This window comes from Rhinopithecus bieti, unplaced genomic scaffold, assembly GCF_001698545.2.
Source record: "Rhinopithecus bieti isolate Rb0 unplaced genomic scaffold, ASM169854v2 scaffold_7212, whole genome shotgun sequence".
Lineage (NCBI taxonomy): Eukaryota > Metazoa > Chordata > Mammalia > Primates > Cercopithecidae > Rhinopithecus > Rhinopithecus bieti.
Window position 1 is genome coordinate 5,488,535 of NW_016806198.1, and position 16,440 is coordinate 5,504,974.

Sequence of the window (16,440 nt, forward strand, 5' to 3'; positions counted from 1 at the left end):
TCCTTTGTAGGGACATGGATGCAGCTGGAAACCATCATTCTTAGCAAACTATCACAAGAACAGAAAACCAAACACCGCATGTTCTCACTCATAGGTGGGAACTGAACAATGACATCACTTGGACTCGGGAAGGGGAACATCACACATCGGGGCCTATCATGGGGAGGGGGGAGGGGGGAGGAATTGCATTGGGAGTTATACCTGATATCAATGACGAATTGACGGGTGCTGACGAGTTGATGGGTGCAGCACACCAACATGGCACAAGTATACATATGTAACAAACCTGCACGTTATGCACATGTACCCTAGAACTTAAAGTATAATTAAAAAAAAAAAAAAAGAAAGAAAAAAAATACCATAGACTGGGTAGCTTAAACAACAGAAATCTATTCCTAACAGTTCTAGAGGCTGGGAAGTCCAAGATCAAGATGCCAGTTGATTTGGTGCCTGGAATTCTTCCTGGTTTGCACTTGGCTGCCTTCTCACTGTGTCCTCACATGACAGACAGAAATCATCTCTCTAATGTTTCTTCTAAGGGACTAATCTCATTCATGAAGGCTCAACCTTCATTACATAGTTACTTACCAAAGGCCCACTTCCAAGTACCATTGCATTGGGGATTAGGGCTTCAATAGGAAGAAAAATAAAACTAGATACCCATTCAGAGGTGACTTCTCATGATGCAGACATGGATACAGAAACAACTAAACACAATATGAAGCTAAATATAAATCAGTTTTATTGAAATAAAGATACTATTGGAATATGGTCATTCTGACTCGACAAATCAAGAAAGACAGCATAAAAGAAGAGACATTCAAAATATGCTTTGAAGGATAAGTAAGCTCCCAATAAGTGTTCTATGCAGACTTTATAATTATTAATGCCTTATAGTGCTTTATAGTTTCAATTCAAGGACTGACAAATGAAAATACTCTACTTCTGTTTCTTTTCCACATGCAGGTATTGAACATCTGTGATGTGCCAAGCACACAGCACTAGTTTCAGGGAGCATAAGGGATAAGCTTAATTCCTGATCATTGTTAAGACATTTAACAATGTAGAAATGTAGACAAACATGCTAACAGATAACTTGGATACATTGTAAGTGTTAGTGTGGAAGAATGCACAGGGTCAGCATTTGGGCTCTAACTGGTCACTCAGAATTTGTCTAAATGTCTGGCCTCCTGGCCAGGACCAGAAAACAATAACAATATCTCCAAGGTAATTGTAGACATTCAAATGAAATAATTCCCCTTCTGCAGGAGGGAGAGTGAGCAGGGAAGGGGCAGATAATTTGTCAGCGCATGCATTGCACAGCTCGTGGTTTGCCTTAGTAAAAGTGTTGAGGCAACACACCCTTGTGGTCGAGTATCGGATTACTTCCTCTTTTGTATTTTGCAAAACATTCTACTGAGCCAGTTTCACCAGGATGAGGAGAAACACCCTTTGGTTTTCTTTCTTTTCTCTCCTATTTTTTTTATAACTATGATGTCTTCAAGACAATAGGAGACCGTAGATTTGAAGGAAATCAATCCATTAACTTGCTTTTTGCTATTGTTTTTTAAATAACAACTTAAAATAATAAACTATATAAGATCCAGGTATCTGGAATGAAGCCAAGAATTGTATGTTAGACCTGACACATTACCAGTTTGTTTGGGGGCTAGATACTTCTCTGATTTGCTCTTCCTCATATGTAAATTAAAAATTTAAACCTACTTTGCAGAGTTGTAATGAAGATTAAATTAGAAATTATGTTTTGCAGATTATAATTGATATACAATTGGCAGGTGCTTCCTCATGTTCCTTTCTCATCATTTTCAGGGACCCATATACTACTTATTGTAATCTCTAAGAATAGTTCCAGTTTTACTATGATTCCGTGAAAACACACATTTGCTGAGGACGTGCTGTGTCAAGCCCTGTGTTTGCTGCTGGAGATTACAAAGATGAATAAGACACTGTTCTTGCTGTCCAGAATGTAAGCTCTTATTAAGACTTTATTGTAAAATTTCCACTAGCTAATCAGTCTCTCTTAATGTGGCTCCTCTGCACCCTCATTTCATAATCTGTCTCTCCCTATCTCTGTCTCTCTCTCTCAAAAAAAAAAAAAGAAAAGAAAAGAAAAGAAATTGCTGCAATTGAAAATGAACCCTGAGCAAACAGTAGGGATATACCTATAGCATTTTTGAGAGACAGAATTCTAGTTGCAGGAAATATTCTATAAATTCTAAAAAGACACATTAGCAGCAAATGATCTGCCTCTCTCAGCCTCCCAAAGTGCTGGGGTTACAGACATGAGCCACCGCACCCTGCCAAACACAACATTTTTTAAAGTAAAAGGGAGGAATGTAAATATTTGTGACCAAAGGAAATTTGAGAACATCAATTATAAGAAAACCAAATCTAAAGTACTTATCATCTAAAATGAAAGTACTAAAATGAATTTAACGATGTAGAAATTGTAGATTCTAAAAAGCAGGACAAAGCCTCAGAAATCTTATTGTTCTATCACTATTTGGACATGAACTATTCCAGTGTTATTACAACGGAGTTGAGGTGAGTCAGTTTTAAAAAATGCAAATTTAGCCTGGTTTGCCACTTTTCTGATTTCTATGTCCTTTCTTAGTACATCACTTATAATTTAATTATTCTCATATTCTCTAAATACTCATATATATAATCCCCATCCCTACCCCCATATTACCTGTAGGTAACATAATTCCTTAATGGCACTGTGATCTCACAATCTCATCACAACTCATATCACCAACACAATCTTTTTCTCATAAAGCCAAATAGTTTGAAAGTTCTTCAAGGACGTGCCCATGAATTATTCACCCGACACAGGACAGATGCCTAAGCAACAGGTTGTCCAATAAGCTCAAGGTTCTAGCAGTTAAAAACAAAGAGCTGGATCGGGTGTGGTGGCTGACACCTGTAATCCCAGCACTTTGGCAGGCCAAGGCAGGTGGATCATGAGGTCAGGAGATTGAGACTATCCTGGCCAACATGGTGTGAAACACTATCTCTACTAAAATACAAAACATTAGCTGGGCGTGGTGGTGCACACCTTCCCAGCTACTTGGGAGGTTGAGGCAGGGGAATTGCTTGAACCCGGGAGGCAGAGGTTGCAGTGAGCTGAGATCGTGCCCATGCACTCCAGCCTGGCAACAGAACAAGACTCCATCTTAAAAAAAAAAAAAAGAAAAAAAAAAAAAAGAGGTAGGTATGTCTCAAAACAGTTATAAGCATGAATATTGACACAAGAAGCTTACTGGAATCAAATGCATGAAAAGTTGTCAATATGTTCTTAATAAAATGTACAGTCACAGAGGTAGCAGCTTGGTATCAATGAGATTATGACAACTAAAGGTTTCAAAGTTACCTTTCCATTTGCTAACTTCTACAAGCAGAAAGTAAGCTGAGAAAGTTGCTCAGCCTCCAAGAAAGACATATTCTCTAATCTTCAGAGGTGGCCAAGGAGAGTAATGAAAAAGGAATACTTTTACTTTTCAGAGGGTAGAAACAAGAGCCCCAATTGCCTGAGCTACTACCCCTGAGGAACAGAATCAGAGCTGTATCAAGGAACATTCCCTACTCACAGTGTACAAGGCTTTTGTAACAACTGATCATTCCGTTTCAGAATAGCTCCATTACTCTCTTGCTAAATAGGAGAAGTTTTGATGGAAGTTATCCCATCTCTGTTCTGGTATTGAATGTTGGACATATAGGCTAAGATGTTTTAGAAGTCTTTGTATCAAGAGAAACCACATTGATGTAGAGATTATTATGAGATTCTGGACTGGAAGTCTGTCGTCATGATTAAATAAGATTTTGGCGTGTTCTCTGGAAAGATGAAGTGAAAACAGCATCTCTTTTTTTTTTTCTTTTGAGACAGAGTCTCTCTCTATTGCCCAGACTGGGATACACGATCTTGGCTCACTGCCACTTCCGCCTCCCTTGCTCAAATGATCCTACTGCCTCAGCCTCCTGAGTAGTTGGGACCAGAGACTTAAGCCATCACACCTGGCTATTTTTTTGTAGGGACGAGGTTTCTTCACGTTGCCCAAGCTAGTCTTGAACTCCTGAGCTTAAGTGATCCACCTACCTCGGCCTCCCAAAATGCTGGGATTATAGGCATGAGCCACCGTGCCTAGCTGAATACAGTATTTTTTTTTTTTTAAGTAAAAAGGAGGAATGTAAATATTCGTGACCAACATGGAGGGCTATAGTAAAATCTACAACAATTCCCAGTTCTTCCTTTCCACCCCACCCCCCGCCCCCCATGTGCTTCTGCTCTATACATCTACCCATTGCCCTATGACTTACAGTGCTTCCCCCTGGAGGTGTGTACTTCCGTATCCTGATGGCATTGAACTTGACCATGCAATATGCCTTGACCAAGGAAATATGGGTAGAACTTTCAGATGTCAGCTCTGAAAAGCTTTAAAAGCCATTATGTGTTTCTGACAGCTCTCCTGTTCTCTTCCCTCTGCCGCAAGAAAGGGAAGTCCCTCACAAGGGGTACTGCCTCCAGGAATGATGGCACAAGGAGCAAAGCTTCAGCCAACTTGCAGTTAACACAGGTCAAAATGTGTTAGATTCGGCAGGGCACAGTGGCTTATGTCCGTAATCCCAGCATTTTGGGAGGCTGAGGCAGGTGGATCACCTGAGGTCAGGAGTTAGAGACCAGCCTGGCCAACATGGTGAAACCCCATCTGTACTAAAAGATACAAAAATTAGCTGGTGGTGGGTGCCTGTAATCCCAGCTACTTGGGAGGCTGAGGCAGGAGAATCATTTGAATCTAGGATGCGAAGGCTGCAGTGAGCCGAGATCGTGCCACTGTACTCCACTCTGGGCGACAGAGTGAGACTCTGACTCAAAAGATAATAATAACAATAGTAGTAATAATAATAATAAGAAGAAGATGTGTTAGATTTGAGTAGAGAAGCAGAACTACTAGGAGTGATGCAGAATTGCAATTGTGTAAAATAGAGATTGAACCTTGTACAATTTGGACACTGGTAAGCGAGCTCAGTTTGGCTGTTTCTTAGGTGGGGTGCTGAGCCTGAAATCACAAGACAGTTGGTCAGTATCAAAAGATGGACAGGAAGCAGAGGAGAGCTGGGAAAACTGAAATCCACAAAGAACCATCTGGAACACGCTTCTGTCTATCACCAAAAGCCGTATAGGCCTTTTCCTGTCTCTGAGACTCCACCCTCATTGCCGGCTATGCTCTAAACAGAAGCTGGTATTCTTTCTGTAGAGCCACGCCCTCTCCTCTACCAGGACTTGTGAAATGGAAGCAATTGATCTCCAGGAACTGGAGCTTTGGGCCGAGTCCATGCATCAAGCCAGCAGGTCTGTGAAAACGTGCATGAGCTGCCGCAAAGTCTAACTTGCGGGGACCTTCCAAAAATACACACAGCTTCAGCTCCACTTTCATCTTCCAAATCTTGCATAAGTTGCTTTTAGGGCCTATCTTAACCAGGAGCATACAAAAAGGGAATTCTGGGAAATGTAGTTTCAATTAGCCAAGTTAACATATTACAAAGCCATCAAGTGGGAAAATAAAAGCTTACTGCTGTATGCCACTAAGACTTGGGGGTTGATTTTTACTATGGCATAATTGTTATGATAAGAATTGCTAGCTTCCAACTCCTTCCAGATTATTAGCCTGTCCAGGCTTTGGCCCATATCTCTCCTTCCGGCCCTTCTGTGTTATGTGTGGCAGAGAACCCAGCCAGACTTAGATGATAAAAAATCTTATTCACATATTATTAAGTGCCTACTATGCTAATCACAGAAACTGTGATAGCAAGCTAGAAAAGCATTCTCCTTACTTTCTGAGAACTCACAGTGTAGCAGAAGGAACCAACATGGACAGAAACTTTGCTCATTAATTGCAACTGTGATGCATCCTCTGAAAGGAATGTGCAGACAACTGTGGGATCCATAACCTAGTCTGGGAGGGTCAGAGAGGCTGCTCAAAGAAAAAGCTCTTTCAGAAAGAGATGGGAGGTGAAGAAAATAGCACATTCCAAGGGCCTGAGATGGAGCAAAGCTAGGGAAGCTGAAAGGAAGCCAGTATAGTTGAATTCTAAAAAGAAAGATGGGGCCTGTTGAGGGAACAATGAGGTTGAAAAATAGTCAGGACCAGACCCTACCAGGCCTGGCAGGCCATGAAGAGGATTTAGAACTTGACAGGAGAGAGGAGCAAGGGCAGACATTGATGGATTTAATCAGGGGAGTGACATGATCAGACATTCTATTGGAAAGGTCACTCTGGCCATGGCTTGGGGAATGTATTGGAGAGAGACCAAGTGACCTTGGCATGTTGGCACAGAAGTCCAGGCAACAGGTACAATACACACACACACACACACACACATTTCCAAGTTCATATTTTTCATTATGTAATGCACCTTATTGATAGCTACTATTATATGGCTTATGCATACTGATTTGATGTCGCTGGAACCCCAGAACGGATAATGGAGATGGAGACTTAGATGATAAGTCTAAGAGCTACATGAAGAGGAGTCACAATTTCAAGTCCATGTTCAAAAGCTACATGGAGAGGAGTCACAATTTCTCCCAGTTTTCTGGCATGAGTGATTGGGTGGAAGATGTTGTCATCTAATAGGACACAGAGTTCCAGAGCAGGATGAGGCTTGGGTAGGAAGAAAGATCATGAGTACACGAGGGATTTAAGCGAGCATGCAGGCATGTTTGTTCATTGCTTGTAGTATGCTAAAATCGAATTTGTCAAGTTTGTCAGTTGATGTCAGCATTTTGTAATGTGAGTTCTTTAGCATCCTGCCTGTCAAAGAGTATCTTACGGACTAACAGTTTTGACTTTACCTGGGAGCTGATATGAAACACTATCTCCAATTCCCTTACTTCTGTAATATTCTCTGTGATTTGTAGCACATGAAAGTTTGCAATATACAGCTCTGGAACCTGGGTCTTGGGAGATGTTATGTGACTAAAGCATTCTCAAGGCAAAGAATTTTGACAGATGGTGAGACCATGTTTCCTGTGTATAGTAGCAAGTCCGAATATCATTGAAAGGTTCTATAGTGACCTCCATTACAGAGACCTATGTTTTCTAGGACTTGTTGTACCTAAATTTACCACTAATCTTTTCCCCATCCACACCCATCACCTCCATTAATAGTGGAAGATTGAATATTCTGTGGAACATGCTTTTAGAAACATTGATTTATAACATACAGAATAAAAGTTCTGAAGGCAAGTCTACCTGGATGTAATTAATTTATTTGTTACTTCTACAAACATTAATTGATAACCTACTATATGGGAAACACTATTCTTGATACTTGGGCTATTAAAATGAAGAAAAATGGCAATATTCTTTGCTCTTTTAAGGCTTATGTTCTGGCTGAGGAGTATGTTTCTTATTACAAGGAATGAATTGAGTGACATATTCCTTGGTAAAAAGTGCTAAGGAGAAGAATAAAACAGGAAGAGACTAGGGAGTGGTGTGGAGGGCAACTTAATTAGAAGCAAGGCAGTGGAGCAAAGAGCTGAGGGAGGGGAGGAAGAAAGCCCTATGACCCTTAGGGTGAGGGAATGCTAACCTCAAAGATCTTAACATAGACCCATGTCTAGTGTTTGAGAAACAACAAGAAGATGAGTGGGCCTCAAGAGAGATGATTGAGAGGGGAGCCATAGGGTTGGAACTTAGTTCTGGCCCTTGGCAATTTTGGAGATTTATGCAAACTCTATAAACCTCTGTCCTGCATGTGAATAATAATTGCACTTATTTTCTAGGGCTGTGTGAGGTTGAAACAAGATTACGTATGTACAGTGCCTAGTGCAGTGTCTGGTTTGTAAGAAATGCTGACACACGTTGGCTATGATCATTATCACTTACAGGTTAAGAATGCAAACTCAGGAGCCATCTCACCAGGGTTTGAATCCTAGCTCTACTTACTTATCACGTACTGGCTATGTGAATTTGGGCAACTCTCTAAACTCAGTTTGCTCTTCTGTAAAATGAGACTAATAATAGAGCGTCTCCCATGGAATTGATATAACAATTAATGTATTGATATGTGGAAAGGCCTTAGAGCAGTGCCTGGTACATAGTAAGCACTCCTTAAAGTTAGCAATTATTATGATCATTAATAATAAGGTTCTAATATTTGTCAGATCTTTAAAAAAAAATGTAGACCAAAGTCTTTCTGATGTGAACTCTTTGGAGAAGTGGATTTGTGGGCACAGGAAGAGCAGACGGTCTCGAATAAGTCAGAAAGATTTTCCTCCCTCATCTAGAAGAGATAAGTCAAGGCTGGAAGCGGGAGGATGAGGGATAAGCAAAACAGGAAAAGGAGAAGAAGAGAACTGTGAATTCCAATAAAGAGAACACCAGACAGCTGTAGAGCAGAGTAGCTGTCTGGTAAATCTAGGCAGATGTGACCAGAAGTAGCCTTGAGTAAATGTGACTATGTTCTACAGGAGTCATTAAAGCAACAGAGAGTCAGCAATGACAGGTGGCTCAGGAAGTGACCTGTGTTAGGACTATACATCTGCTAGCCATTGCTGTGTAACAAATTACCTCAAAACGTGGTGGCTTGAAACACCATTTGTCACCTCCCAGTTTGTGTGGGCCACGGATCTGGGCAGGGCTAGCCTGGGTTGTCTGCTTCTGGGTCTTTCTCGGTTCCAATCAAGCATTAGATGGTGCTGACCTCAGCTCGAGGCTCACCTGGAGAAGGATCCACTTCCAAAAACTCACATACTTGGTTCTTGGCTGGATTCCTGGCTGTTGGATGGAGCATCAGACCCTTACTGGCTTTTGAGACAACTCTTGATTCCTTGCCACATGGGCTTCTCCACCATGGCATCTTGCTTCATCGAAGCGGGCAAGCCAAGAAAGTAATAGAGTCCAACAAGACAGAAGCCTCATCATGGTAGTGGAAACCCAGCACCTTTGCCTTACTCTATTGACAAGGAGCACGTCAGCAGCCTCAGTCCACACTCGAGGGATGGAGATTAGACATGAAGTTCCAGAGACAGAGAACTTTGAAATTAGATGGGTCCTCCTCCTGACAGCTTCTTCTGCCTAGAACATGTTCTACAGAAGATCCTGCCCATGTGGCAGAACCTCAGGGGGAAAGGGAACCACAAGAAAGGATGAGATTAACTTTTCTGCCAACCTGACCAACTGGTGCCTCAGAAGAGAACTTGATTTACAGAAAACAAATAAGGAATACATCTTGCATATCTCTGCTGAGGACTCAATTATTTCTCATTTCTTTTATTTCATTGAATTCTTCAAGCTATCATGTGACATGTATATTTTTATGCTTATAATTGAGAAAACTGCAACTCAGAGGGGTAAGTCACAAATCTGAGGTCACACAGCTAAGGTGGTAGACAGGTTGAATCTCTGTCTATGTGACCCCAAACCCACACTCTTTCCACTATGCAGTAGTACCTCAATGTTGCTGGAATATATATTTGAATGTACATTTCTTTTATCACTTATAATAGTACAGATGTGTACAAACCCACAAACATCATCAAGTCTTTGAGCTCTACTATAACGTAAATGTAAAATGCCATCTATACAGTTTTTTTGTAAAGTCCAACCTTCATTAGATAAATTTACTGCCTCTACAGAAATTTTCATAAGATCAAGCTCTTGCTATTTAGTAGTGTTCTGAATTTAATAGCATCAGTGCATTATCCCCAATACATTTAAGTGATCTGGACAAAGATCCCTACTCTGCACTGCTTATAATTGAATGTGGCCAGATGATGAGTAAGAAGTTAGACTGAAAGTCTTTCTCATGTTCTTGCAGCCAAAGGTGACAAGTTAGCTCAGCAAACCACCCCTTCAGTGACCAGGTTGTAACCAGCTGGCCTGACACACGGGCTGCACATTCCCTGCTGCTGGCCCAGGAAACTCTGTGAAATCTTCACCACACTCCTCAGTGTGAATGCCACTGATGTGAGCCCAACAGGAAGTGTGACCTCATTCTGCTTCTTTGTCTCTGGTTACGCAGGCTGTTTTCAAAAGAAAACAAGAGAGGTTGTAAGACTGACTTTCCCAAGAACTATACGCTCATTTATACCAGGAAACAGACAAGAGAAGAAGAGGTTGCTGAAGACAAAACTTCTCTGCAAACACCTGTGCACGGCAATGTGTGTGGGCATCTGTGAGAAGAAGGTAGGGTGGGATTCCCTTTATTAAAAGACTTTTGCACCTGTTGACATTCAGACATTGTTTTTCAGCTGAGGAACTGCTCAGTCCTCAAATTTTCCACTGTCATCCACAGGAAGCTTCGTATTTCAGTAATAATTTTGTTCTTTGTCAGTTGGAAGAAGAGGCTGGGAACTCCCTTTGGAAGGAACACGTATGCATACATTATTTTTCAGAGTAGATGTGTTGCTTTGATGGAACTGGCCGATTCTGTTTCTTGAAAAGTTTTAGATCTATAACTGAAGGGTTTTTTTCCTACTGTTATTAATTTTCTATTGAATGTCAGTGTACTGCCTGTAGATTCCTCTAAGCACTTGTAAGATAGAGCAATAAGACCTTGCTTTCTGCTGCAGGATTTACAGGCTTAAAATTAAGCTTAATACTTGGGGAACACTAAAATAAGGTAATTTGGGCTGGGCATATCCATACAATATTGATCAAAAATGAAAAGAACAAGTGACATACTAATATATTACATTACATTGGGATTATTTTATATCCCAAACAAATGAAATTTGTAAATGTGTGCTTTGATTTAGAGATCTTCCAAGGAAGGCCAGAAAGTTCTCCTGACATCTTTGAAGGTCTCTATAAACCAGGTTTATAGTTTCCTAATAGGGTTTGTATATATTTATTGAAATATTCAACTTGAAGCTATAGAATTAGCCTGGTTTGATTGATTGTATTACAGCTACAAAAACAATCCGTTACTGGTTCTCACATTACAAAATGTGGCCATAGGTGGTGAATCAGAAAAGAATTTAGTCCTACCTTATAAAGTCTTAGGATAGTGATACTATATACAAAGTTTCATAGTCAACGGAAGTTGGTTCTATTTGATGAACAGTAAATGATCAAAGTTTGCATAATTTGCATTCTTTGATATGTTTTTAATTTGTAATTGAGAAATTAAATTATGTCTTCATGGGAACTGAGTTCTAAAATCTTCCCAGTGGTATGCCATCTTTAGTGCAATGTTACTTATGCTGTTTAGGAATGTCCAGGCTGATAAAAGCTATTAAAAAACACTCTCTGTGACTACCTGCCAGTGGTTCAAATTGTTGGGCAAAAGACAGACACCAATCTCCAAGCACCATTTGAAACTTGATAATGAAGTTGATTTGTGTCAGATGATTAAAATACAAGTAAGTTTGTTTTGGGAGCTAAATTACTGTTAGAACCAGTCATTTTATTAATATTTCTTAATCAAATACCTCACTTCCATTATTGTCTTTGGATTACAAATCAACCTTTTTAAGTCTAGATTTTCCGAATAAAGTGTGGTTCTTATTTACAGAAAAAGGTTATTGAGATGCACTGAGCGAGGCAATGGAAAATGTTCAAAGTCATAGAGGCAGACACAACTTTAGAGAAGTTGTGTCTTCAATCTGGTCTCCTACCTTCAATTCTGTATCTCTGTATTATTTCAATAAACAAATCTGACTAGTGCAATTAGTAGATGCCATCTGTTTTGGCATAATTTTTCTATTTTTAATATATAGTCCACCTTTTTTTAACGTCTTTTGCAGAGAATCTGTGAAGTTTGAGCAAGCGGCCTTCCCAAGATGTACCGAATATCTCAACTGATGTCAACACCAGTAGCAAGTAAATGTAGAAGAACTGTGATACGCAATTATCTTTTGAACGATTAGACTCCTTTTAGCAATTTCCTTGCTTTGATTTTGCTGATACTCAGACCATTAACCATCTGTCAGTAGCTTGTGCTTCTTAAATGCCAGTGTTCACTTTGGCAATGATTTTGACTTCATTTTTTTCCTTGAAAGAAATGTGGTATTTTTCCTTCTAGTAGAAAAAAAAAAAAACCGTTTTTTTTAGATGCCTGTGCATAAATGTGAAAGGAGATTGTTTATCAGCTACTATTAAGATGCAAAACTGTTTGTGTATAAAAAATGCTGAATGATTTTGATAGCTACTTGCAGAAAATAAGGGCGCTGTTAAAACGGTAGTGGTTTCAAGTTTCTTCCTTCCTCTTGTTATTTTCTCCCAAAACCCCACTTCTAACTCTCCCTCACACACCCACAGTTTTCTCCTTACAAATCAACCAGCCCAATCTGAAAGTCTAAATTCCTTTCTTTGTCCTAGATACTAATTGTCCGTAATGGAATCAAATTTCACTAAGCTTGTCTGTTAGGACTATTGACACCATCTCTGCACACGATAAATTTCTGCTTTAGAGTTTAGAATATTAATCAACTCCAACTTTCCCCAAGTAAAGTCTGTTGCCATGCCTTTGGTTACACTGGAATGAACGAATGGATGATGTTTCTATAATTAAGAATACTCACAGTCTTTATACATTGGAAAATTTCATATAAAACAAAACAAAACCTTATTTCTTCCCCACTAATGTCTTTTGCTCATTATTTTACAGTAGAAGTGTCTTAATATGCACTAAAGAGAGAGAGTCTAGAACAATGATTGAATTCCTCAGTTTACTGAGTAGCTACAATAACCAACACATTGGGTAACTGATTTGGGTTTTCTCCTGCTTCACACAAGATGTTTTTTTCCCATCCTTTCATGAGCTCAGTTCGATGCTAATGATTTATTATTGCTTCATCCTGCACTAAGGAACGTTTTGTTTCTTTTTTTTTTGAGACGGAGTCTCGCTCTGTCACCCAGCCTGGAGTGCAGTGGCCAGATCTCAGCTCACTGCAAGCTCCGCCTCCCGGGTTTACGTCATTCTCCTGCCTCAGCCTCCCAAGTAGCTGGGACTACAGGCGCCCGCCGCCTCGCCCGGCTAGTTTTTTGTGTGTTTTAGTAGAGACGGGGTTTCACTGTGTTAGCCAGGATGGTCTCAATCTCCTGACCTCGTGATCTGCCCTCCTCAGCCTCCCAAAGTGCTGGGATTACAGGCGTGAGCCACAGGCGCCTGGAACTTCTAGAGAGTTATGTGGGAGCGGGAACAGAAGATAGAAGCCTCTAGTTTATGTATTTCTTCCAGTAGAGCCCTGGTGATAAGGGTGTCTGTACTAGTTGGAGTCTTCCAGCTGAAGCTGGGACGTCAGCTATTCCCATCGTCTTACATGCCTCCACTGTTTGCAGTTATACATATTGATACACGTATCAACATATGTAACTGTTGATCAGTTATGATACATTCTACTTCTCTCTCACTTGTTTATGCAGGTTCTTCCAGGTTGGAAAGAGAATGTGCTGGAGAACTGTCTCCCAGGTGCATTTTCCCAAGGTATGTTATGGAGCTTCTTTTAAGAAATAATAATTCTGGCCAGGCGTGGTGGCTCACCAGCACCTTGGGAGGCCTAGTCGGAAAGATCACAAGGTCAGGAGATCGAGACCATCCTGGCTAACACAGTAAAACCCCGTCCCTACTAAAAATACAAATTAAATTAAATTAAATTAAATTAAATTAAAATCAGCACAGCATGGTGGCGGGCGCCCAGCTATTCGGAAGGCTGAGGTGGCAGAATGACGTGAACCCAGGAGGCAGAGCTTGCAGTGAGCCGAGATCGTGCCACTGCACTCCAGCCTGGGCGATAGAGCAAGACTTGTCTTAAAAAAAAAAAAAAAAAAAGCATTATTCTCTGGGCATGGTGGCTCATGCCTGTAATCCCAGTACTTTGGGAGGCCGAGGTGGGTGGATCACTTGAGGTCAGGATTTGAGACCAGCCTGGATAAAACATGGTGAAACCTTGTCTCCACTAAAACTACAAAAATTAGCCGCGTGTGATGTTGGTGTGCCTGTAATCCCAGCTACTCCAGAGGCTGGGGTGGGAGAATCACTTGAACCTGGGAGGCAGAGGTTGCAGTGAGCCAAGACTGCACCACTGCACTCCAGCCTGGGCGACAGAGCAAGACTCCATCTCAAAATAGTAATAATAATAATTATTATTATTCCTGTATGTCTTACTTTGTTGTATTATTGGTTTGAAATTATTATTTTAGCTATCATCTAGTTTTGAAAGGCTATTTATTTTCAGTGCCATGTACATACTAAATGAAAACTTGCCTAATAGAATAATGAATATATATATATTATAATCACATATCATATATATTAGTGTCAATGTATAGACAGTTGTGAATTGTTTCTCTGGTGAGTGGTGAAACTATTGAATACTGATGAATGGTTACTTTTTCTCAAACTGATGTCTTTTTAAATATGCTTTCCTATCTTATTTTGTAAAAGCAACAGAATTCTATACCAATGGCTGAATTTTATGCTCTACCAAAACATGTACAGTCTACCATTTTGTTGAAGTACTACAAGGGAGTCTTTTTTCTTTCTTTTTTCGGTGACTCACTGAGTGTCTCTTATTCCTTATACAGACATCAGCTGACGTTTCCCCTAGCATGGTGAAATGTGCCTAGAGCATAAAGAGATCATACATTCATTTTAGGACCAGCTCCTTCTTGTAAATTGTAGGCCTCCTGATGCTACCAAATGAATCAATGTGAACAGAGGCATATGTGGAAAGATCCATGGTTTAGAGTCAGATAGACTAGGGTTCATAGCATAGCTCTGCCACTTACTAGCTATGTAAAATATCCAAGTAATTTGCTGCTTTTGTAAATCATTTTTTCCTGCTATATGATGAAGATAATAATGATACTTAGCTTTTAGAGGTTTGTGAAGAGTAGATAAAGGGCAAAACGTAGGGGGCCAGGTCATGCTAAATGTTCAATAACTCACATTAATTTGAAATAGTATTTTATTACTAGACTGAGTGCTTATATTCATTGTATATAAGCTTTTAAATGTAAAAATATCAGAAATTCAGTAGAGCATGAGGCAGATGTGTAGAAGGATGAGAGACATTTTGTAATCTATCAGTGTGTAATTATCTAACATTTTTTAATGGTCCTAATGATACTTGTCCTTTCACCAACCAGTCTTTGTCCTATCCTAGGAGGTACGATTTAGGTTCTTCTAAGGCCTAGTCATTAACCTCACAAGAAAAGAAAAGGCTTTGTCTTTGGGCAGTTAGGCACGTTGCTGGGCTTTGCTGTGGGATTGGACTGTAGAAACCAATTGGAAAGGACCTGCTAAAAACAAATGAGCTACTAAGTTTATTGGAGCAGAATGAAGCAAGAGTCAAGATCTAGAGATAATTTTGTTATCTGCTCTAAAGGTTTGGTATTGTTCAGAAGGGTCCTTTTTTTAAACTATAATCCAGGTGTTGGAAGAGTGTCTTCATTTTGTTTACAATCAAGAGAGGATAGGTAAAGGTGGGGCATTATAAAGGAAAGATGCCAGGGGATTAGGGAGGCTGCAGTTGATAACTGTTGAATGTTGAAACCTTGGAAATTGGAGTGCAGATAGAAATACAGGTCCAGAACTCTGAAACCTCCTAAGTGTCCAGCACCATATAGTTGCCCCATTAATTTTCACAGAGGCAAACGGCTGTAGAAGAAAGAGCACTAGAATAGGAGAAAAAAGATCTAGATTTTTACCTTGCCTCTCCCACTTGTAAGCCCTGAGTTATTGAACAATGAACTTAACCTACTGGAGCCTCCATTTTCGTATTTATTAATAGGGATAACAAGAACCAAAATGTTCTGTTAAAGTGCATGTCTGGAAATAGTCCCTTTTGATGTTTCCAAAGTCTCAGATTTCTACCCATACTATTCAATATTTTTGTCAATGATTTGGATTGAGAACATATAGATTCCAGGGATAACATATTTGTATGACATCATGTAACTATATTAAAAGTATTGTGCAATATAATGAGAATCCCTCAAAATTCTAACAGCACAAAATGAATAGTCATTCAAATAGTAGGCAACATATTTAGCTTACTACCCTTAGGCAATGGAAAGCATAGCCATTAACAACCTCCATTAAATTATGACATTAAATATTTACAGAAATCTATGAGGTTTATTTTGGGCAATCTTTACTGCACAGATTCACATTTGTTTAAAAAAAAATACTAAGCCTTGGAGAGAATAATTAGCAAGAGGTAGAGCCAGGATTGAAACCAAGGATATGAACCTAGCTCTATCTGCAAAGTCTGAATTACATATTGACTTTGTAATATAAAATTGGTCCCAAAGTCTAAGAGAGGAAAGGTACCTCTAAATATACAGGAAAAAGACTAGAAATTGATAGTTTATTTAGATGAGATCAGGCGCATTCAGGGTGGTGTGGCCGTAGACTTGATAGTCTATTTAATAGTGTGACAGTATATTGGTAACTGGGGGGGGGGGG

At 39.9% G+C, this 16,440-nt stretch overlaps 1 protein-coding gene across 9 annotated transcripts in view; it reads left to right on the forward strand.

Moving 5' to 3' along the window:
* The first annotated feature begins 10,018 nt into the window (after positions 1-10,018).
* TMEM71 (transmembrane protein 71) overlaps positions 10,019-16,440 on the forward strand; it is a 55,722-nt gene continuing 49,300 nt past the window's right edge. For 8 of the 9 annotated variants that reach the window (XM_017875159.1, XM_017875163.1, XM_017875167.1 and 5 more), the window contains exons 1-3: positions 10,019-10,211; positions 11,774-11,849; positions 13,395-13,455. In XM_017875159.1, coding sequence (XP_017730648.1) covers positions 11,810-11,849; positions 13,395-13,455 — 101 coding nt within the window. In that variant the 5' untranslated portion in view covers positions 10,019-10,211; positions 11,774-11,809. The remainder of the gene's footprint in view (positions 10,212-11,773; positions 11,850-13,394; positions 13,456-16,440) is intronic. The other variant, XM_017875165.1, reaches the window with a different exon arrangement.